Genomic DNA, 24150 nt, shown 5'->3' on the forward strand with positions numbered 1-24150 from the left:
ATCACACCTCATATCTTGCCTCCAGAAGCTATTTGCTGACTTCAGCCAAATTTAACTGCAAGAATTAAGATCTCAAAGACAGCTAAATGTCAACAGATTTTGAGAACAGTGGTTTTTGCAAACGACTCAAGGAAATGTATGGCTGTAGTGTCAGCACAGAAATTGTTAGATAACAAAGAATCCACAGAGGAGAGTGACCTTGTAAATGCCCCAGGAGAAAAGCCTCAGTCACATCTCACAATGAACCTAGAGACAGAAATCCTTACAAACCCATACTAAAGCAGAAACCAGGCTTCATTAGTTCTGGAGCTTGCTTTGTAAAATGATGAAACTTCCTTCTTCTTAGATCATCAACCTCTCCCCCTCCAGAGAAATCAGCTCTCTAATCATAATATTCTAAAGATGCAAAATTTCTGGAGATTCATCTTCTGTGCATTCCTACCAGTGTCTGCATTCTAAGCTGCAACACATTTGGCAGGGCTAGTAGTAGTACAAAATGGTGCCACCAATTCTTTAGGTAGCAAAGATGCTTGTATTCAGGTTGGCTGTGGCTTAAGCAGCTACTTTAAGTTCTCAGAAGGGTAAAGCACAATTGGTGTTCATTAACAGAGACAAAATAATACCAAAAGAATTTTTCACACACAACAGAAGGTGTGGATTACCCTCGTTGTACTTCAGATGATTCAAGAGAGGTGTCCATCTCTCAGCTCATCTCCTTCAGCTCCTCTTACAGTAAGATCAAATAAACAGGCACTTTAGAGTGCAATTCACCTAACCTCCTTTGGATAAGTCCTTTGTTGTGAGACAAATGAATGTCGAAAATGGCCATTTCTCTCAATTTCCTGTAGAGGAAGCCTAGGATTACTAGCTCACAGAGGGCATGTGTTCTGCAAACGTTGGAATTTGGACACCTCTTACTATAGTACTAACTGTACATCCCTCAAGCACTGTGAATGAACTTCATATTCTCATAGCTGAGGGACTACTTTCTTAGTGAAAATACATAATTGTCATGAACTGAGACAGTTCTAACATACACAGCCCTGCTAAAATGAGATCTGGTGCTGAACTAAAAGTTTCCCCAAGTCATCTGAATCACTTCATGACGCATTATTCATCTTTGGCTTTGTTCTGGCAGACAGCATCAACTTCTGTCCCACCTTACACGTTGGGTCCTCTGGACAGTACCTTCTGATATTTCAGTTTTTAAGGAGCCAGAAATAGATACCCCAAAAATTTAGAAAATATGTCAGTTGACTTCCTATAACTTGAAAAAGAAGTCTTTTCTTTTAAAACTCAGGCTCATCAAGACAGCACGTGAATAAGTACAAAACCCATGGTTTTTTAAATGTGCTTTTAATCATTCAGAGAAAATAAGCTGATTATAAAAGGACCCAAAAGGCTGTGCACTTGGAAGAATACAAGCTTGTGTTCTTATTTTGTGCACAAATAAATAGAGCACTGTTAAAAATAACCAGAGAACAAACAGGATACAGTAACTGGGAAAAGCAAAGTTCAAAAGTAGTCAACGAAGATGAGAACGGTGCATAGTCCTTTCAGTTGAATGCTGTTAGGTCTTTTCCCCTTCATTTTGATGTTAAGCTGATGGCCCTCTTGATAGGGTTCAGAGTGCTCGCCTTGTCATTTTCTTCTGTGCTCTGCAACTCACTGGATTGTAAGCATTCACTGTCTTGACAGCTGCAGCTTTCCACATATATATACTTATGGGAAATTGAATGCCCAGTGGGGCATTTCAGTTCCACTTCCCTCACAGTAGTCCTTGATTCCCTGCAGCAAGAACAGCTGTGCTCCATAGAATTGGCATCAGCAGAGTATCTGTTAACATGGAAAATGGTAACATTACTCTGTGCCAGAAGTCAGCATACAGAGGAGAGGGTGAAATTAGGTACAGAACTCCTGTGAGAAGTTTGGAGTAATATGTAGAAGAGCCACAGCTGTGGCTAACGAAGGTGCTAAGCTCATCTGACAGAGCAGTGGTTATAACAATATGCTTTTAAAATTCATTGCATTTGCTGAGATTTTTTCTGGTAAAACAATTAGTATCAAAGTCCTAGTAAAAATACCCGGTGAGTTCTAGGAACTCAGCTTCCTTAGATTTCTCTCATCATCCCATTGCTGATGGATGTTAAATACACCAGATCAACAATTAAGGGCAGACAAAGCCCTGACTTGAATAAGAAAACTGCATAGACAAGTGGCTACAATGCCATCTACAATGGCATCACATCAGTCAATTGGCTACAAGGGCTACAATTGCAGCACTTGAATCAAAGTGCATATCCCAAACCTGGCAGTGTTAACAGGAAGTGGAAGCAGCAGCTCTTTCTGTTCCTATCTCACCGCAAAGTATTTTTTGCAGCCTTGTGTTCATCAGCTTCCCAAACACCATTCCTAACCTGCAGAATCAATATCAGGCTATAAACTGTGTCAAGAGCCATCTTTTTCTTCTATTTGTGTGCAGACACAACCACAGCAAGACTCTAAGACGATAAGGCATTTCAAAATACTAATAAACCCACTGGCCAATCCGGGTTCAATCCGAGACTAAAGATCAGTTTACTTCCATGTAAGGTACCCTGTAGCATATTCAGTGATAGGCAGCAAATGACAGTTTCTTTAGGGAGTTAGAACTACGTTTTTCCAGTGGTTTAATAGCTCAGAACCAGGTGTCCTACTAGCCATTTTCTTATAGCCACTTTCTTGTAGATTCTCTCATTTCAGAGAAAAATGTACAGTGAAGCTACTCTACTAACACCACCCCTAACGTATTTGTTTTCTAATTTCTTTACTGTATAAAAATTGTGCATGTTTGAATCTTCCTTTAAAAGATGTATGTGTATTTCATTTTAGATGTTAATTATTGAGAAACAGCTTTTCAGCTTATGAGCATCAGGTCTGGCGGCTCTCTGGGCTCATTCCCATTACAGGAAATAATCCATGTTCTTTTGTGATGATTTCTAGCCAAGGTGGTCTGACACAAATGACAGACAAGCCAGCTCTTAATGGATGAATTGACCTTATCATAGCTGTCTGAATCCCAAGGCAATTTAACACACTTTTCTGCTTTGTATTAAGATGAATCAACTGTTCAGTCACAGATTTCATGATTTTGTGCCCATGATTTGGGGAGCTGATAGTTTAAGGTCTTCTACCATTCTGTAGTCTACCTATTTATTGTTCCTTTTACATAAACAAACTCAGTGCCAGCAGAATTCAAATCTCATTGTCTGATCAGTTTACTTACAGTGAGAAGGTTCCACATGTTCCTTCACATTCAGTCATGACAACTCTGTCCACAGAACGGCAGCTCTTATAGACGATAAAGTCTTTTCTTTGACGGACAGAACACGGTGTGGGACTATCCAGAGGTACACCTGTAGGGAAAGATCAGAAAATACTTTCAGTGAAATAGCTCCAGAAGTTCCTTGCAGTTCAGCACTCTCTGGGCTTCACTAGTGCACTCAAAGAATTGTCTTAAGTGGACTTCCTGCTTCAGCTTAAACTTTCCCAGAGAGATCAGACAGTGAATGCTTGGAATAACAAACATAAATATAAAAGTATCTATTTAAATACAAACATATCAGCCTCTATGGCTGGAAAATGGGTTGATTTAAGAATAAAATTCATTCTCAGTATTGTTGATTCAGGTACACTGGCATACTTACAGGTTTTGCAACAACCATTAGGTAAGAAGGTAATAGTTCCCTAAAAGAACAAAGAAACAGGAAAAATAATATTATTTTCTTTCCCTGTATTAAAGAGGTTTTTAGGCCAATACCTGAGGAGAGCAATTCCTCAATGGCTGGAAATAACCAGTGAAAACTGTAGCATTGATCTGAATAAACAAAGATAGGTCTCTTCCAGACTTGAAATCTATCAATTTACAAAGGACTGCGGAAATAAAGAAAATGCTTTGAAGGAAGTCTACAGTTAACATCATGCAATTTTTCCCCAAAAACAATTCCAAAAAATGTTTTCTCAGAGACTTCTATATTTGAATGGGGAGTATGCATGGTGTTACTGGCAGCCTACTGACTGAACAGCTTCTGTTTCTGTAACATTCAAGAAAACATGGTTCTTGTTCAGACAGGACCCCGCACAAAGCAGTCAGCGAGGACTTTGCATCTCAGTGCTGACCAGTGTTTTGGCTACTGAGACAGAGCTGCCAGTTATAAGCCTTGAACTCTCACCCAGATATGTTATTTTATAAACTCTATAGGTCTGTGCATGGATGCAGCAGAAACTTTTGCCCCTGGGACTGAAAAACTTTGGTGAAAGGTCATCAGAGCTTAATTTGACTTTGTTGCTAGTTAGGTGGCTGAACTAAACTGAAGTAATCCATGCATTGAGTAGAGGTTAAGTTTTCCATATTTACTTACAGGTTTGCAGCTCTCCTCATTGAATGCTGGGCAGGTAATCTCAGATGTGGAAGAGAGAAGCTGGTTATGGATATTTACACAGCTATAAATGGTGCAGTTGTTGTAAGGATCACTTGTAAACTCTCCAGGCTGCAAGCGAAATACAAAATGTAATAAGGAAAGCTGAAGGGAGCTCAGACAAAAGTTTTCCTGTCCTCTGACAATGACTTTCCTCTTGTTTCCCAGTCAATTACTTTTAGTTTAACAGCTGTTTCGGATACAGATTATTACATGTATTGCAGCATGCCATATGTGGAGAGAATCTTCAGTTTTACATGGGGTTTCCCTTGGAAAAGAAAAATCCCTCTAAAGTATGTAGAGTACATTAGAGTTATTAACAAAAACATCCATGCCAATGGATTTTGCCTAGGGAAAGCTAAACTGTTATATGGTAATTAAGAACAATCCTAAACTTTCACCCTACAGGGGCAATAAAATTTTTTCACATGCAGGCTTTACTAGTGTTTTTCAGTACACAGAAATCAAATAATATAGAAAAGCCCAAGCTTCCAGACATCGCAAGAAAAACCCTTCCAATGGTATTGGATTTGTCATTCCAGGAAGAGCCTTCCAGAAAATTTTATTTCATGAGTCCTTCCTTCAGGCCAAAAAATTGTAGATAGGATTTGCTTTAGGTGAGCCTCTGACCTTTCAGGTGCAGACTTCCACTAAGCTTTATCTCTGAGAAGGAGAGGTTCCCTCTCTGAAAGGGGGAACTTTACAAATTTGGTAGAGATGTAAGATGTAAAGCATACTTACACTCAAGATGAGGTCAGAATTGTTTGCTGTATGTATAACACACTTAGTCTGCACGCATCTTCCACAACATTCACCTTTCACTGGTTGATGTTCATATCCCTAGATATTAAAATTAATTAAAAATGAAAGCACTATGATAGATGCATTTTTGAGAAATAAATGAAAACATACTAACCCATTAATTGATTATGTTTTGAAGTGCACTCTAGATTGGTGCCTTTCTGTGCCTTTCTGTGTTCCAACCCAATGGAAGACAAGTATTAAAAGCAGGCTATAGATGGAATAAATTAAAGCGCTATAATAAACATGCCTAATAATTAAATATCACTCCATTAAGTGCTCTACAGAAATTTCCCAGCTAATCCTCCCAATGTGAACTTAATACTGTAAGTTACACAGTCAAGCTTCACGCAATAGATTGCTCAAGGACAGTTGGTATCTATGCTGGAGTTGGACTCTGGATTTCTGCTCCCTGTCCTTTGCTTATACCACTCATTGATCAAACTGCTTTTCATGTACATGGGTATTTTGGGGTTGGTTTTTTGTTGTTGTTTTAAGTTTGTCACTTACTGGTTCACAATATGTGTTGCATGGAATATGTTCACATGAGATGATATTCAGTTGAGTGCTGACGTTAACTTCGTTAGTGCAGAAACAATTCTGACACTTATCAACAAAGACCGAGGAATTAGGCTATAAATTTTAAGGAAAAAAAGGGTCATATATTAATGAGATATGACATGTGTGACAGACATTTCTTAATTTCCAAAAAATCTGTAAACCAAGCAATGGAAAAGGAAATTATCATAAACACTACTGGATAGCTATTTGGCTAGCCATTTATGAAGACAACATTTTAAATACTGAATTTAATTTAACGTGTGTCTTTATTGAAGTCCTATATAGCAATGATAAACTCAGACATTAAAAGGACAGGTGTCATACAAATATCTGCAATAAAACAATTACTAGACCAAACAGAATTTATTAGGAATCTGTCTGTTTAGAATAATACTTATTTACAAATCTTTTCATTTTTGAAAACAGAGTCTTAAAACTGCAATAATGTGCTGACAGTAAATGTGGACTGACTTTCTAAAATGCATGCACACTTAACTTTAAACCCAAATCTCTCTCTGATACTGACATATAAACAACTCCTCAGTCTCTTTCATACACAGCAACCTTTTCAGAAAAGATTTAGGCTTTGTGAAATTGATGGCCTCCTGAAAGGAATTTGAAAATTTCTAGAATATCGATTGTACTAGATAAACCTCCTCATAGTGCTTCTGATAAAGTATACTAACTGGTCTTCTAAGCATTTTCAGAAAACTGTTGAAATAGGAACTTACCAAGAACTCAGCATTCTGATGTACACAAACCCTCTTGGGAACTGTTAACAAGCAAGGAGTTAGGTGGTTACATAGGGTGGAAAAAAAAAAAGGTCTTCACCCCACTCTAGTCAAACTCATTTCTTCCACAATGAATCACAATGCATATGGTCAAATACATTGGTTATTGCCCATTTCCGGTAGCAGATATGACATATATAAAGTATAAGAACAAAAACTGCGTGTGCAAAAAGGGAGGAAGATTTGGCCCAATATATGCAGTCCAGTTCATAGCCAAGAATGTCCACTTAATGGGTACAAGTAGTTCCTTGTTTCAATTGCCAAGAACAAAGCAGACTTTGTAAAGCTATCTTCTATTGGGGGGGCTTACAGGGACATTTTGCTAGACTAAGCTGAGACCACAGTCCCAGTTAATTCTGTAGCTGTTCTTGCATGTACTTACAACCAGGAAAATTGAACCTGAGTCACCTGAGCTATATCTGATTTTGTAGTTGTTCATCATAAGCATGGCAGTAGTAACCAATGTTAATAGTAACCACTTTGTAGAATCTGACTGTGTTTATTCTCTCAATAGGTTATTGCATACAGTCTTACTAAGTGTGATGCTAAATTATGTAATATATAATGCTAATCATTGTAGTACATTTCCAAGCGACTTACCACACTGGTACACAGGACAGCACTGGCCACTGGGAATATGAGAATGAACTTCAAATCCCACTGTACACTTGGGGGCTTTAGTTGTGCACAAGCTTGTATTGCATTCTGAAAAAAAAGGAATAAGCCAGAAAGTACACTAAATCACGGCTACTAGAAATAGGCATCTATCAAAGCATTTAGAATAGACTTTCCATTGCTAGGAAACAGTCCAGATCCTCTCCAAAGAAATGAGTTGCAGAAAGAGAACACATGTTTCCTAGTGAATCCAGGGACTGGACTGGGGGGCTGCACTAGTTTATGAAACTTTTTCTACTATGTAATTACCAAGTGTTAAAAAAGTATTACAGTTTTTTGCAGAGAAGTAGGGGACAACTGTTACTCTCTCCAAGGTTGTAGGCAACTGCCGCAAAATGAAAACACACATAGAATTCCATAATCTATCTGCATTTTACTTGAATAAAATGTGGTCCTGAACTCAAGAACTATAGATTCAGTTACATTGAGTCCCATAACTGTAAATTCAGTTATGCTGAATCATTGCAATATTAAAAAGTATTTTCCCTAACACTGGGCAAGCTGATTTTAAAAAGCATGAGGAAAGATACTATTTTGTGACTTGCTGCTGCAGGTCTCTGGTGCTAAACTAGTTCAGTTCTCTTTTCCTTTCTATTCCTAAAAGGTATAGAAAGACTAGAAACAAAAGTATAAACTCACTGCAGGTGACAATGGGGCAGCAGGAGTCTTCAGAATTGACTTCATTGGCCTCATAGAAGCCTTCTCCATCACAACTGGTCTTATTTTGTTTGGCACATTCATGAGGCTCACATACAATGCCATTTCCACCTTCCAGGCAAATACAGTCCTGACAGTCTACTGTAAACTTTTCCCCAAACTGTCATTAAAGAAAATAAAGTAAGTGATTGCATGGTTGCCAATTAAAAACAACAGAAGTAAAAAAAGGAATGAAAAGTTGGGAGACCACAAAACAAGACTGCACCACTCTCCTCTCCCCACCCCAAGCCTCTGCTTGAAATACAAAAGCACATGGCAGCGTACCTCTCTTGGTATCTTATCCAATCCAAGACAGCCTGTGAAAATATCAAATTAAATTTCCATTACCACTCATATAATGGTAGACATCTCTACTATATGTCGTATGAGTATTGCATACAGTCAGATCTATGTTGCACACATGAGAAGGAGACAACAAAGAGGAAACAAACATGCATTCGAGTGAAGCAGTAAAACTCACCACAAGTTTTCACACAGACATCCACACCAGAGTCATACAGCATTGTTCCATTAGGACAGAAACAGCCTTCCATTTGTTTAGTTGAAGTTTCGTTTTGTTGACTGTATGAGACAAAATGTTCAGAGGAACACCGTTACTGTCATAGGCACACAGAGGAAGATTATGCCAAATAACCTTTCACTGAAGATACAGTGGCAAATGATCTGCACATTTGCATTTTAGGGATTGTCAATGTTTATGTTTGGTATAGCCAAACAACATAAACAGTACAGGCACCCAGATTTAGGATCAAGAGAACAGTGGTACCAAATTTGACAGTCAGTTTAAGACATGACAGGAGGTTGATTGCTCTCATCCACCTATGCATTAGATATGACTGAACAGTTGTATGAACTATAACTAACAGTGAAGGAATTATTTACCTTGATTTGCAGGTTATCTCTTTAATAGGACCACATGCTTTGTATTCTTTATCTGAGGGGCATTTATAAGCTGGAATGGGAGAATAAGAAGGAGAAAGAGCTCAGTAACAATATCACAGAAAAGCCCCAAGACCTTATGCCAAGAAATTAAACACTGACTATTCATTTTCCTATGTATCTTTGACAATCTTGAGAAGCAAAGAGAAAAAAAAACCAGATATCAGACTCATGTCTCTGAATGGAATTATTTTATGCAATTTAGCCACAGAGATATAGCACCATACTTTACATTAAGGAGATAAAGCCAAGAGTCTACATCTTAATTACAATTTTTTTCATAATTTCGGTCTCTTTTGCACAAGTTCTCAAAGAGGAGTGTATTCCTACCCTCTACCCTCTTCTTACTACAGCTGAAAATGAATGCATATGTCACTAAATACAGTGATCTGCTGATGTCTGCAAAACATAAAACTGCCTGTGTACAAAAAGTACTGATACAGATGTTTCTGGCACAGTCAATAGATGTATATTTTTGCAGGCTCATTTATCATTTCCATTGTTAAAAATGTTACCTGTAAAATTGCTTAAGGAAAGAAACTGGTGTGATTTATTGGTGTCTTCATTGCTCAGAAAGCAATATGATTTACTATCAGGACATTATTGCCAAAACAGTTCCATATAAGCTTCCCGAATAGTTCAAGATAAATGGCCAAATACTTACAGCAAACACCATTGGTATGACTTCTCCAGTCAATGCATACACTTTGATCAGCACAGGTGGCAGCATAGACCTGCAGACTTGAGCATTCCAGGTCTAAGTTGGGAAGTACACAGCTATCAAAAATGCAGGCTGCATAGTACTTTTCAGGCCGGACAAAGCCATGGCATGGCTCGAACAGACTAGAAACAGAAACATTTATCATTATTAGTTATTCTGTTTTCTGCTAAGTGAGTGTGGGAAAAGGCAAGAGCATAGGACAGTGGAGGGCAGAGAGCATAGAAGAGCAAGAGAACATCAAGAAAGGTTAATGTAGCAGCCAGAGGGTTGGAAGCAAGCTATCAGCAAAGAATGACATCAGAAACAGTAAAAGGAATGGAAGCAACCCACAAAAGCTACAAGAAATGGAGCAATAGTTAGAAACACATTTTATTGAGAAATGAATCCTAAAATTGCCACTTAATTTGAAGATCAAAGGCTTATAAACCCCAGAGGAATGCCTACCTTCCCAAAAGAAGCTTGCAGATGGAAGATTCTTTGCAAGGCTGCATCGGGGTTGTGCTAGGTGCTTTTGTAGGAATTAGGCCTGGAGAGCACTGTGGTTTGGAGGGATCAACAACTTGCCAATGATCTGCCATGGTTTCACAGTTTTCTGCAATGTTACCATTCGGCAACATGCAGTCATCTGCTGTGTTGTTATTGCAAGTACCTAAAATTGGCAAGGGGAGAAAGAATTTACTCACAGATTTGTTATCAAATTCCATTCATCTTCGTGGCAGGGCTGTCATTTACCTGTTTGTGGTTTTCTGAGAGTACAAAAATTACAAGAGTAAGCCTTACCACACTGTCCATGAGTGTTGTTGCCAAACAGGCTGTAGGGCATTCTGATAGAAAAGGACAAGCCATTGTAAGTCACATTCATTTTTAGTTCAGGAATTTCCACTACACGATTTATGCCTGACTCATAGATGCTCAAGCCAAATTTTTTATAAGGCAAAGCCACTGCTTGTTTGTTTACTGTCACCTAATAAATAAAAGAAAACAGAAAAGAGATTATTATAGAGAATTATAGAGAATATTTAGTTTGACTTCAGAAAACAATTGACTATTTGTTACTTGGTATTGGAGATAGAATGTAAATGCAAATAATGTGGTTTTATTTTGTAACAAGTGTCCCTGAGTTTCCTTTTATGTTACTGGAAAGTCAAACTTTTCTTCTCTGAGCCAAAGAAAAGGCCTATCAGCCACTGATAAACTAGGCTAAAATTCAGAGTTTAAACCAGCTAAATTCTAACACTCAAGAGATTTATTAGAGTGACTATGGCACTGAGGACACCCCGTGAAACTGCAATATAAAATTCTCCCAAATTCCTAGTGCACACAGTTTTAACTTCCTTGGCATAAAGGGAACATGCTTGTAGGAAAATTAAATGAAAGAAATAAGCCAAAATCTTTATTATTTATTTAAATACAGTAGCCATGATATTACCTACGGAACTAACACTACTACTTTTACTCAGCAATGGTAGATTTCCTTGCTTTGGAGAAAAAAAAAGAGGTCTAAATGTTGCAAATTTTCAACAATGTGCTGCGACATAACTTCTAATATTCCTACACAGTAATGTACAAAAATAATCCAAACAAACCCCACAAAAGCCCAAAACCAAACACTTCTCACCCAATTTTGAAGCCCCAAAGCTGGGGCATCATGTTTATCAATGAAATAAACACATAAGAGCCCCTATTCTGAAAAATTAAAAAGGTGACACCAATCAAAGCTAGTAATGGTACTTTTTAAAAATGCTTAAGCCCAGTACTTTATTGTTATGTCTATTTTATGTTGTATCCTCCCATTCAACATTTATTCTTTTCCTTTGTTACATTAATATTAATTATAAATGAATTTATTTTATATCCTTAACTCTTAGCAATTTGTCCATGTTTGTGTATTTAGAAGAGATAAGGCACTGCAAATATTTGAGATAAAAAGGGAAGAAGCTGTAGAAATTTATATTCAGTCAAAAAAGCAGTCCTTCAAAGCAGTCCTATTTTATAATCCAAACTGGTATTAAATCTAAAACACAGATTTCTTTTTAATTTTTTTTCCTAACATTGTGAATACAATTATCAGGTTAATGTTGTATTAATATTTTAATCAAGAAATCAAAGGTAACATTCTCCAATACCTTTACTTGTAGAGTATTTGGTTTGACTGTTGCTATGCGCACTTCCTGAGTCTCGTGTCTCACAATGAGCGTTCGAGGACAGGAGACTAAATCCCGTGTATCACAATGGTAGTTATCAATGTAGACACCAAAGTTGTCAACTTTCTTATAAATCTCTTCCACAAGGACGTATGTACAATTCCCTTGATAGCTGTAGTACAGTCCATCAAAAGTCATGTAATGTGGGTCTCCCCAGCCAGTGCAGTAGCCTACAAAAACATACAGCTAGGTTAGCTTCTTATGGCAATATACAGAATCAGATCAGACTATAAACAAAATCTGTAAGTGTGGGTTTCACCTCATCTAACTTTAAGCATTTAAATTTTTAAAGTGTATATGTCAATGCATGAGTTTATTATCTAGAACTTATCAATAATAGCGAAAAACAAGCACTTTCAGGGCACAGTTCATCTGACTTATTTCTGATAGACAACTGAGAATAGGATTGACTGCACCATAGATATACCTTTACCGATAGTCTGAACAAGTAACTTATATGTAGGCTTCTAGCCTATAGAAGTCTGCATCTGGACATTTAAATCCTGCCTTGGGAGACCAATTTATTCTACTAACACAATAGTTATGTAGAAATGATGGCAAATTAAGTAAAAGCCCCTGATTAGCTACAAAGAATCAATGAAGCACTCCAAACAAACCAACACTAGAAATCTGAGGGTCACAGCCTTGTGCGATACTTGTCCCCTGATAAATATTTTTGCCCTTGACACTAGTATTGTTCCCACAGAAGATAAAATGTTCAACAAAATATATACTTACAATCACACTCCCAGTGCCAACAGCATCCATCCTCATCAATGACTTGCACAGGAGAAAGCCCATTGGCACATGTAGGTTTAGGAGGTGGATTACAGATTATGGGAACCACCTGGATTATATTGTCTTCTATACATATTGCCTTAGTGCAGTTACAGAGCCACCATGACTCACCTGGCTGTGTTTAGAAAGAGGGGGGGGGGGAAGAGAGAGAGGAACCTTATGAACAGTCAGACTGCCAACAGTTATGCCTGAATATGTTTTACAGAGTTTTAAAACACCATATGTTTATTGACAATTTTTTCCCCACCAGAAGTCTGAAAATGGGAAGGAAGTGCAGCAGTCAGCACCATCAAGGCCTGCAAGATGAGCTAGCACTACTGAGAGTTGCTAAGTGAAAAGCATTACTTATAAAAGTCAAGCTGTCGTGGTTTAACCTCAGTTGGCAACTGAGCACCACACAGCCACTCGCTCACTCCCCCCCCACCCCGCGGTAGGATGGGGGAGAGAATTGGAAGACCACAAGTGAGAAAAACTCGTGGGTTGAGATAAAAACAGTTTAATAATTGAAATAAAATATAATAATAATAATAATAATAATAATAATAATAACAATAATAATAATACACAAAGCAAGTGATGCACAGTGCAGTTGCTCACGACCCGCTGACCGATGCCCAGCCAGTCCCCGAGCAGTGGCCCCCCCAGCCAGCTTTCCCCAGTTTATGTACTGAGCATGACGTCACATGGTATGGAATGTCCCTTTGGCCAGTTTCACTGTGCCCCCCTCACAGCTTCTTGTGCACCTGCAGCCTCCTCAGTCGGTAGAGCATGGGAAACTGAAAAGTCCTTGGCTAGTGTAAGCATTACCTAGCAACAACTAAAACATCGGTGCCTTATCAACTTTGTTCTCATCCTAAATCCAAAACACAGCACTGTACCAGCTACTAGGAAGGAAATTAACTCTATCCCTGCCGAAACCAGGACACAAACCCATAACCTGAAGTGTGAATTGCCTTTTTTAGTTTCAGCTATCTAAAAGTTAGATGTCAGATCTTACCTCATCACCCAGACTCCCTCTCTAATCGACAGTGAAAGACACTGATCAATATCATTGATCAATATATGATCAATCCCCTTCCATGAATGCCTAGAACAGATTAACAGCTAAAGCTACAGTGAACGCCAGCTATATGGGGAGTAATGTCTAAGGTGATTACGTGCATGCATTGTGATTGTATGCATTTTTTCTACCTTCCAACAGTTTTTCAGCCATGTATAATTTTTATCCCTGCAGATCTACAGAGCAAGTTGGAGACATCTAAGCTGTGAGGAGGCTTTAGAAAGGTACAAGACATTAGCTTGTCTGTGTCAGAGGTGGAGGGTTCTGAAAAACTCAGAACTCTGAGTCAAATTTCATGAGCATTTGAATGTGGTGACCTGTTTCACAGTCCTCTTCTGAAACCAGACTATGACCAAGTATGACTCATTCCAAACTCAAACTAGGTCAGCCCTGTAGTTTCTTGTTGGGCTGCACTGTAAACACACAAACAACTTTTCCCCACTCTGGACCTATTCAAAAGCAGAAACAGAAAAAGATAGTTTAGCACCACTTAGCCCTTGGTTACCTCTTCATCAAAGCTATCCTACAATAAAGAGAAACATTGAGCTGTGATTTAACTCCTTGAAGAAAGCCTTTTTAAAACTAACCTTGAAGCACTAATAGCAGCATATAAGCTATCAAATCGAATATCATTGGAAGTCAGGCTGGTACCCAAGAAAACAGAAATAGAATGGACTGATATTTCCTTTTCTATCCAGATTAATACATACTCCGTATGTTAGTAACATTGAAATTATATGCCTAGTATCCATTCAAAGAAGAATGCTAAAAACCTCATGAAATCTACTTACCACATAAGATTCATTAGGTAAAATAGAACAATTACTTCCAGGAGTGGTTGGTGGTAGACTTGTAGTTGAACCTGAGGCACTGAGTGGAGTAACTGTACTGTACGTAGAACTTCCTGGAATGGTGACTGCACTTGATGTTGCAGTTGGCCGAGAAGTACTAGTTGAGCCGGAGGAAACAATTCCGGAGGTGGTGGTGGTGGTGGTTGCAGTGACTGTGGTAAAATTACTAGAGGTTGTTTCTGAAGTGGTGGTAAAAGACTCTGTTCGAGTTGTACCAGAAGTGGTGACTGACACAGGACTGGTTGATGCTGATGGCAGAGATAAAGTAGTGCTGGCTGTAGGCTCTGGGGAGGGTGGTCCTGAAGTCATGGTGTTGGTGGCAGTTGGTCTTGTTGGAGTAGTGCGAGTTGCAGTTGTTGTCATTGGGCTACCTGTTTCCGTTACTATTGTGGTGCTCTGGGGAGGGGGTCTGGAGGGGGTGGGCCCTGAAGGGATGATTGATCCTGTTTCAGTGACTCCAGAGGTGGTGACTGTCACTGGGCTTGTTGATGTTGATGGTGTTGATACAGTAGTGCTGGCTGTAGGCTCTGGGGAGGGTGGTCCTGAGCTTGTGGTGCTGACGGTGCTGACAAGTGATCCTGTCGGAGGGCTCCCAGTCGTGGTGGTAGTGGTCTCATGGCTAGATGTTTCCGTTACTATTGTGGTGCTCTGGGGAGTGGGTCCGGAGGAGGTGGGGCCCGAAGTGGTGGTTTTGGTGGTCGATCCTGTTTCAGTGACTCCAGAGGTGGTGACTGTCACTGGGCTTGTTGATGTTGATGGTGTTGATACAGTAGTGCTGGCTGTAGGCTCTGGGGAGGGTGGTCCTGAGCTTGTGGTGCTGACGGTGCTGACAAGTGATCCTGTCGGAGGGCTCCCAGTCGTGGTGGTAGTGGTCTCATGGCTAGATGTTTCCATTACTATTGTGGTGCTCTGGGGAGTGGGTCCGGAGGAGGTGGGGCCCGAAGTGGTGGTTTTGGTGGTCGATCCTGTTTCAGTGACTCCAGAGGTGGTGACTGTCACTGGGCTTGTTGATGTTGATGGTGTTGATACAGTAGTGCTGGCTGTAGGCTCTGGGGAGGGTGGTCCTGAGCTTGTGGTGCTGACGGTGCTGACAAGTGATCCTGTCGGAGGGCTCCCAGTCGTGGTGGTAGTGGTCTCATGGCTAGATGTTTCCGTTACTATTGTGGTGCTCTGGGGAGTGGGTCCGGAGGAGGTGGGGCCCGAAGTGGTGGTTTTGGTGGTCGATCCTGTTTCAGTGACTCCAGAGGTGGTGACTGTCACTGGGCTTGTTGATGTTGATGGTGTTGATACAGTAGTGCTGGCTGTAGGCTCTGGGGAGGGTGGTCCTGAGCTTGTGGTGCTGACGGTGCTGACAAGTGATCCTGTCGGAGGGCTCCCAGTCGTGGTGGTAGTGGTCTCATGGCTAGATGTTTCCGTTACTATTGTGGTGCTCTGGGGAGTGGGTCCGGAGGAGGTGGGGCCCGAAGTGGTGGTTTTGGTGGTCGATCCTGTTTCAGTGACTCCAGAGGTGGTGACTGTCACTGGGCTTGTTGATGTTGATGGTGTTGATACAGTAGTGCTGGCTGTAGGCTCTGGGGAGGGTGGTCCTGAGCTTGTGGTGCTGACGGTGCTGACAAGTGATCCTGTCGGAGGGCTCCCAGTCGTGGTGGTAGTGGTCTCATGGCTAGATGTTTCCGTTACTATTGTGGTGCTCTGGGGAGTGGGTCCGGAGGAGGTGGGGCCCGAAGTGGTGGTTTTGGTGGTCGATCCTGTTTCAGTGACTCCAGAGGTGGTGACTGTCACTGGGCTTGTTGATGTTGATGGTGTTGATACAGTAGTGCTGGCTGTAGGCTCTGGGGAGGGTGGTCCTGAGCTTGTGGTGCTGACGGTGCTGACAAGTGATCCTGTCGGAGGGCTCCCAGTCGTGGTGGTAGTGGTCTCATGGCTAGATGTTTCCGTTACTATTGTGGTGCTCTGGGGAGTGGGTCCGGAGGAGGTGGGGCCCAAAGTGGTGGTTTTGGTGGTCGATCCTGTTTCAGTGACTCCAGAGGTGGTGACTGTCACTGGGCTTGTTGATGTTGATGGTGTTGATACAGTAGTGCTGGCTGTAGGCTCTGGGGAGGGTGGTCCTGAGCTTGTGGTGCTGACGGTGCTGACAAGTGATCCTGTCGGAGGGCTCCCAGTCGTGGTGGTAGTGGTCTCATGGCTAGATGTTTCCGTTACTATTGTGGTGCTCTGGGGAGTGGGTCCGGAGGAGGTGGGGCCCGAAGTGGTGGTTTTGGTGGTCGATCCTGTTTCAGTGACTCCAGAGGTGGTGACTGTCACTGGGCTTGTTGATGTTGATGGTGTTGATACAGTAGTGCTGGCTGTAGGCTCTGGGGAGGGTGGTCCTGAGCTTGTGGTGCTGACGGTGCTGACAAGTGATCCTGTCGGAGGGCTCCCAGTCGTGGTGGTAGTGGTCTCATGGCTAGATGTTTCCGTTACTATTGTGGTGCTCTGGGGAGTGGGTCCGGAGGAGGTGGGGCCCGAAGTGGTGGTTTTGGTGGTCGATCCTGTTTCAGTGACTCCAGAGGTGGTGACTGTCACTGGGCTTGTTGATGTTGATGGTGTTGATACAGTAGTGCTGGCTGTAGGCTCTGGGGAGGGTGGTCCTGAGCTTGTGGTGCTGACGGTGCTGACAAGTGATCCTGTCGGAGGGCTCCCAGTCGTGGTGGTAGTGGTCTCATGGCTAGATGTTTCCGTTACTATTGTGGTGCTCTGGGGAGTGGGTCCGGAGGAGGTGGGGCCCGAAGTGGTGGTTTTGGTGGTCGATCCTGTTTCAGTGACTCCAGAGGTGGTGACTGTCACTGGGCTTGTTGATGTTGATGGTGTTGATACAGTAGTGCTGGCTGTAGGCTCTGGGGAGGGTGGTCCTGAGCTTGTGGTGCTGACGGTGCTGACAAGTGATCCTGTCGGAGGGCTCCCAGTCGTGGTGGTAGTGGTCTCATGGCTAGATGTTTCCGTTACTATTGTGGTGCTCTGGGGAGTGGGTCCGGAGGAGGTGGGGCCCGAAGTGGTGGTTTTGGTGGTCGATCCTGTTTCAGTGACTCCAGAGGTGGTGACTGTCACTGGGCTTGTTGATGCTGACAGTGTTGACTGTTGAATAGTGGTGCCCATGGTAGACACTGTACTTTGTATTTCCGTCGTTCTAGTTGTTTTCAGTGAGGTAGCTGAAGGAATAACTGTAGTACTTGTCTTTGTCGGTATTCCTGATACAGGTGTTATACCAACTTTAATACAGGGAGAAAACACAGTATTTTATTTTAAGTAGGTAAATTAATTTCATTTCATTTTCTGATAAGCAGTGAAATTTTACAAACCTAAGCATAGGTTATTTAGATGGGAATAAAGCAGAAACTGTTTTATTAATGGCTTTTGCATAATAGAGGAATTATTAAAAAAATCTCCTACATCTTGCATGGAAGACATTGATGTAAACACTTTATCAATGATCATTGTTGGATGGAACAGCTGTCTGTAGTCTTAAAACTTTATACTGCAGAGAAGATTTCAGCGGTCCTAAATCCAGGGGAATTCATTGAGTTGATCAGTGAACTCTTCGGTTAATTCTGTATTGCTGTCATGGTATATTCTATGGATACACCACGGTTCCCTGTGCTACTTCATGTGGCATGTTCATACCAGCATTGATTATGCTCAGAGTCATTTGATTCTACTGAAATTGAGCAGTTACTGGAGCAATCTGTGCTCCATACCTAACTCCCAGGCCTTTAAGACTACTCACCCACAGGCTATTCTGGCATGCTAGGAATCCCAAATTCACTTTTCTGCTTTTTCCTTCTCACATGACCAAGCCAGTTTTCATTATGGGCCCTAGTGCAGGTTCCTTTAAAGTAGTTTTTGATAAGCATTTTATAAATTGTTCACGATACTCAGAGGCCAGCCTCAGAGCCATCTGTTTGTGCTGTTACAGCATGATGTAAGAGATGTGGTAGATGGAGAAGCATTGCAATAAGAGTGCAGTCATAATGCTGGAGGACAGGAGGAAGAAAGATATGCTGCTTCTGCCCACACAGTCCACAAGGACAATCCTTCAAATAAAATTAATTCAAATTTGGATGAGGACAGGCAAACTCCTTCATGTTCAGAAGGAAATACAGGAACAAATGGTGTATGGTCAGAGAGGAAGATTCACTGGGATGTTAGGGGGTCTCACATTGCTGCCAAAACATCAGCTTGCTTCCCAGCAGTGCAGGGTAAGCTGGAGAACAACGCTCATGGGCATACTGGGAGAACCCCGCTGCCCAGACCTTTGGTCCATAGCAAGGGGCAACCCGTGGTCTGAAGCCTTTCCCCAGACCCTGCCAGGGAAAACCTCCGAAGCTTCCTACAGCCAGAACTGCAGGTGAGTGGCAGCAGTGGCCACAGGGGCAACGCAAGAGAAGAAAGGGAAGAAAGTCTGCACAGCTGCGCCCAAACAGCGCCTGAAACGACAGTGCCACAAAACCAAGCCCCACTCCCATTGCACACCACGGGTCCCGCTGAGTGCATTCTCTGCAGCTGAAGGACGAGCTCCAGCAGCAGCAAAAGCATGACTTCCCGTACCTACTTCAGTACCTGTCTAAGCTGGGCAGAGGCACGAGGATGAAAAAACCCCTAATGTTCCCGATAATCAAAGGAATGGAACCGAGAACCAGAAACATGTTGCGCACTCTCCCTCCTAAACAGAGAGCTCAGTACAGGACCCACTCTACTCTCACGAGACCCCACCTGGAGTACTACATCCAGCTCTGGGGTCCCCAGTAGAAGAAAGACATGGACCTGTTGGAGCGGGTCCAGGGGAAGGCCACAAAAATGACCACAGGGCTAGAACGCCTCCCCTGTGAAGCGAGGCCGAGAGAGTTGGGGTTGTTCAGCGGGGAGAAGAGAAGGCTCCGGAGAGACCTTACTGCGGCCTTTCAATACTTAAAGGGGGCTTATAAGAAAGACAGAGAGGGACTCTTTACCAAGACCTGTAGTTACAGGACAAGGGGCAACGGTTTTAAACTGAAAGAGGGTAGGTTTAGACTGGGCATAAGGACGACATTTTTTATGATGAGGGTGGTGAGACACTGGAACAGGTTTCCCAGAGAAGCTGTGGATGCCCAATCATTGGAAGCGTTCAAGGTCAGGTTGAGCGGGGCTCTGAGCAACCTGATGTAGTGAAAGTTGTCCCTGCCCATAGCAGGGGGCTTGGACTAGAAGGTTGTAGAAACGGTCTCTTCCAACCCGAACTATTCTATGATTCTATGATTTTTTTTGAAATATACATCAGCTACACTCCCTCAGAGTACAAAAATTAAGACACATGTTAAGCTGCCAATAAACCTTGATTTATCCCACAGCCAGGCAACAAACGACAACACAGCGAGAGAATTACTTATCGGTTCTGAAGTCGGAGGCAGCGGGGTTTTGGTGATTATTATTGGTGTTGGGAACGTGCTTGCAGTAGTTGTGGTGAGTACTGATGGGCCAGGCGCAGTCGTCGTTGTCCCCGGGGTGCTGCTGGTGGTGCTGCTGGGGGGCATCGTGGTGGTGGCGGTGGTGCTGGGAGGCTCCGATGGTGTTGGCGTGGGAATGGTTGTCCATGTGGGTGGAACGGACACTGTGCTCGCTGTGGACGAAGGTGTGGCTGTCGTGGTGCTCGTGGTGGTACTTGTAATGCACTCTGGTATGTTGGGGAGGCAGCAGACACTGATCTCGTAATTGAGGCAGACCGGCATCGGTGTTATACCTCCTATGTGCTGATCCTTATTGTTACAGATGAGCCCTGTGTTAACACTGCACTCCACGTTCTGCCCTAAATCTGCAATGGGAATGTCAGGGAATTTCTGTGCTCTGCATGAAATATTCTCAGCTTTCGCGCAGACCCAGGAGGGGTTGTTCTTCACAATATTCTCAAAGGTTTCGTAGTCACCACCGTTTCTGTCAGAACTATCTGGGTAACTCGCATCAATCCAGTCCGTCCAGATGCAATCACAGGCTGGGGGACAACAAGAGGAACAATTAGAAACAGCTGGAACAGAGACAACAAGCCGGGGCACACTCGCGAGTGGTGCTCTGGGCATCCCCTGCACACAAGGGTGCCCCTCGGGCACCGCCACACCGGTCAGCCAACCCTGGCCACAACAAAGCTCACTTGTGTGGGCAGGCATCCCCTTCCTGGCCCTACAAAGCACACTAGGGCCAAATCAGGACACAGGCACTGCTGAGCCGTGTGTGTCTCCAACCTCGCAGCTAGGGCGCATTGCTATATGGGGCTTCTCGTGTGCAAAAAACACTTGCATAAGGGCAACACATGAGGTGGAGCAGGACTAAGCAGGGACTCCCGCCACTCTCTCACCTTCTCGTGCCACTCACACCACCTCACTATCTCAGGGAGAAACCAAACACCGGCAAGGGTCGTGACCACAAAGGAAGCAGGCACAGGACACACACCGCTGCCAAAACATCAGCTTGCTTCCCAGCAGCGCAGGGTAAGCTGGAGAACAACGCTCATGGGCATACTGGGAGAACCCCGCTGCCCAGACCTTTGGTCCATAGCAAGGGGCAACCCGTGGTCTGAAGCCTTTCCCCAGACCCTGCCAGGGAAAACCTCCGAAGCTTCCTACAGCCAGAACTGCAGGTGAGTGGCAGCAGTGGCCACAGGGGCAACGCAAGAGAAGAAAGGGAAGAAAGTCTGCACAGCTGCGCCCAAACAGCGCCTGAAACGACAGTGCCACAAAACCAAGCCCCACTCCCATTGCACACCACGGGTCCCGCTGAGTGCATTCTCTGCAGCTGAAGGACGAGCTCCAGCAGCAGCAAAAGCATGACTTCCCGTACCTACTTCAGTACCTGTCTAAGCTGGGCAGAGGCACGAGGATGAAAAAACCCCTAATGTTCCCGATAATCAAAGGAATGGAACCGAGAACCAGAAACATGTTGCGCACTCTCCCTCCTAAACAGAGAGCTCAGTACAGGACCCACTCTACTCTCACGAGACCCCACCTGGAGTACTACATCCAGCTCTGGGGTCCCCAGTAGAAGAAAGACATGGACCTGTTGGAGCGGGTCCAGGGGAAGGCCACAAAAATGACCACAGGGCTAGAACGCCTCCCCTGTGAAGCGAGGCCGAGAGAGTTGGGGTTGTTCAGCGGGGAGAAGAGAAGGCTCCGGAGAGACCTTACTGCGGCCTTTCAATACTTAAAGGGGGCTTATAAGAAAGACAGAGAGGGACTCTTTACCAAGACCTGTAGTTACAGGACAAGGGGCAACGGTTTTAAACTGAAAGAGGGTAGGTTTAGACTGGGCATAAGGACGACATTTTTTATGATGAGGGTGGTGAGACACTGGAACAGGTTTCCCAGAGAAGCTGTGGATGCCCAATCATTGGAAGCGTTCAAGGTCAGGTTGAGCGGGGCTCTGAGCAACCTGATGTAGTGAAAGTTGTCCCTGCCCATAGCAGGGGGCTTGGACTAGAAGGTTGTAGAAACGGTCTCTTCCAACCCGAACTATTCTATGATTCTATGATTTTTTTTGAAATATACATCAGCTACACTCCCTCAGAGTACAAAAATTAAGACACATGTTAAGCTGCCAATAAACCTTGATTTATCCCACAGCCAGGCAACAAACGACAACACAGCGAGAGAATTACTTATCGGTTCTGAAATCGGAGGCAGCGGGGTTTTGGTGATTATTATTGGTGTTGGGAACGTACGTGAAAGAGTTGTGGTGATTACTGATGGGCCAGGCGCAGTCGTCGTTGTCCCCGGGGTGCTGCTGGTGGTGCTGCTGGGGGGCATCGTGGTGGTGGCGGTGGTGCTGGGAGGCTCCGATGGTGTTGGCGTGGGAATGGTTGTCCATGTGGGTGGAATGGACACTGTGCTCGCTGTGGACGAAGGTGTGGCTGTCGTGGTGCTCGTGGTGGTACTTGTAATGCACTCTGGTATGTTGGGGAGGCAGCAGACGCTGATCTCGTAATTGAGGCAGACCGGCATCGGTGTTATACCTCCTATGTGCTGATCCTTATTGTTACAGATGAGCCCTGTGTTAACACTGCACTCCACGTTCTGCCCTAAATCTGCAATGGGAATGTCAGGGAATTTCTGTGCTCTGCATGAAATATTCTCAGCTTTCGCGCAGACCCAGGAGGGGTTGTTCTTCACAATATTCTCAAAGGTTTCGTAGTCACCACCGTTTCTGTCAGAACTATCTGGGTAACTCGCATCAATCCAGTCCGTCCAGATGCAATCACAGGCTGGGGGACAACAAGAGGAACAATTAGAAACAGCTGGAACAGAGACAACAAGCCGGGGCACACTCGCGAGTGGTGCTCTGGGCATCCCCTGCACACAAGGGTGCCCCTCGGGCACCGCCACACCGGTCAGCCAACCCTGGCCACAACAAAGCTCACTTGTGTGGGCAGGCATCCCCTTCCTGGCCCTACAAAGCACACTAGGGCCAAATCAGGACACAGGCACTGCTGAGCCGTGTGTGTCTCCAACCTCGCAGCTAGGGCGCATTGCTATATGGGGCTTCTCGTGTGCAAAAAACACTTGCATAAGGGCAACACATGAGGTGGAGCAGGACTAAGCAGGGACTCCCGCCACTCTCTCACCTTCTCGTGCCACTCACACCACCTCACTATCTCAGGGAGAAACCAAACACCGGCAAGGGTCGTGACCACAAAGGAAGCAGGCACAGGACACACACCGCTGCCAAAACATCAGCTTGCTTCCCAGCAGCGCAGGGTAAGCTGGAGAACAACGCTCATGGGCATACTGGGAGAACCCCGCTGCCCAGACCTTTGGTCCATAGCAAGGGGCAACCCGTGGTCTGAAGCCTTTCCCCAGACCCTGCCAGGGAAAACCTCCGAAGCTTCCTACAGCCAGAACTGCAGGTGAGTGGCAGCAGTGGCCACAGGGGCAACGCAAGAGAAGAAAGGGAAGAAAGTCTGCACAGCTGCGCCCAAACAGCGCCTGAAACGACAGTGCCACAAAACCAAGCCCCACTCCCATTGCACACCACGGGTCCCGCTGAGTGCATTCTCTGCAGCTGAAGGACGAGCTCCAGCAGCAGCAAAAGCATGACTTCCCGTACCTACTTCAGTACCTGTCTAAGCTGGGCAGAGGCACGAGGATGAAAAAACCCCTAATGTTCCCGATAATCAAAGGAATGGAACCGAGAACCAGAAACATGTTGCGCACTCTCCCTCCTAAACAGAGAGCTCAGTACAGGACCCACTCTACTCTCACGAGACCCCACCTGGAGTACTACATCCAGCTCTGGGGTCCCCAGTAGAAGAAAGACATGGACCTGTTGGAGCGGGTCCAGGGGAAGGCCACAAAAATGACCACAGGGCTAGAACGCCTCCCCTGTGAAGCGAGGCCGAGAGAGTTGGGGTTGTTCAGCGGGGAGAAGAGAAGGCTCCGGAGAGACCTTACTGCGGCCTTTCAATACTTAAAGGGGGCTTATAAGAAAGACAGAGAGGGACTCTTTACCAAGACCTGTAGTTACAGGACAAGGGGCAACGGTTTTAAACTGAAAGAGGGTAGGTTTAGACTGGGCATAAG

General features: G+C 43.9%; 1 protein-coding gene across 1 annotated transcript in view; it reads right to left on the reverse strand.

Moving 5' to 3' along the window:
- Nucleotides 1–1411: 1411 nt before the first annotated feature.
- The window catches only part of MUC2 (mucin 2, oligomeric mucus/gel-forming), a 60536-nt gene continuing 37797 nt past the window's right edge, over nt 1412–24150 (reverse strand). The window contains exons 35-56 of the mRNA XM_076343512.1: nt 22401–22835; nt 20142–20576; nt 16139–17823; nt 14516–14857; nt 12605–12779; nt 11789–12036; nt 10443–10626; nt 10107–10311; nt 9606–9784; nt 9357–9359; nt 8885–8954; nt 8463–8563; nt 8267–8298; nt 7925–8102; nt 7211–7315; nt 6551–6591; nt 5769–5891; nt 5199–5297; nt 4401–4529; nt 3687–3726; nt 3266–3395; nt 1412–1836 (exon numbers count right to left, since the gene is read on the reverse strand). Coding sequence (XP_076199627.1) covers nt 1587–1836; nt 3266–3395; nt 3687–3726; nt 4401–4529; nt 5199–5297; nt 5769–5891; nt 6551–6591; nt 7211–7315; nt 7925–8102; nt 8267–8298; nt 8463–8563; nt 8885–8954; nt 9357–9359; nt 9606–9784; nt 10107–10311; nt 10443–10626; nt 11789–12036; nt 12605–12779; nt 14516–14857; nt 16139–17823; nt 20142–20576; nt 22401–22835 — 5189 coding nt within the window. The 3' untranslated portion in view covers nt 1412–1586. The remainder of the gene's footprint in view (nt 1837–3265; nt 3396–3686; nt 3727–4400; nt 4530–5198; nt 5298–5768; nt 5892–6550; nt 6592–7210; nt 7316–7924; nt 8103–8266; nt 8299–8462; nt 8564–8884; nt 8955–9356; nt 9360–9605; nt 9785–10106; nt 10312–10442; nt 10627–11788; nt 12037–12604; nt 12780–14515; nt 14858–16138; nt 17824–20141; nt 20577–22400; nt 22836–24150) is intronic.

Source organism: Aptenodytes patagonicus, chromosome 7 (genome assembly GCF_965638725.1).
Source record: "Aptenodytes patagonicus chromosome 7, bAptPat1.pri.cur, whole genome shotgun sequence".
Taxonomy (NCBI): domain Eukaryota; kingdom Metazoa; phylum Chordata; class Aves; order Sphenisciformes; family Spheniscidae; genus Aptenodytes; species Aptenodytes patagonicus.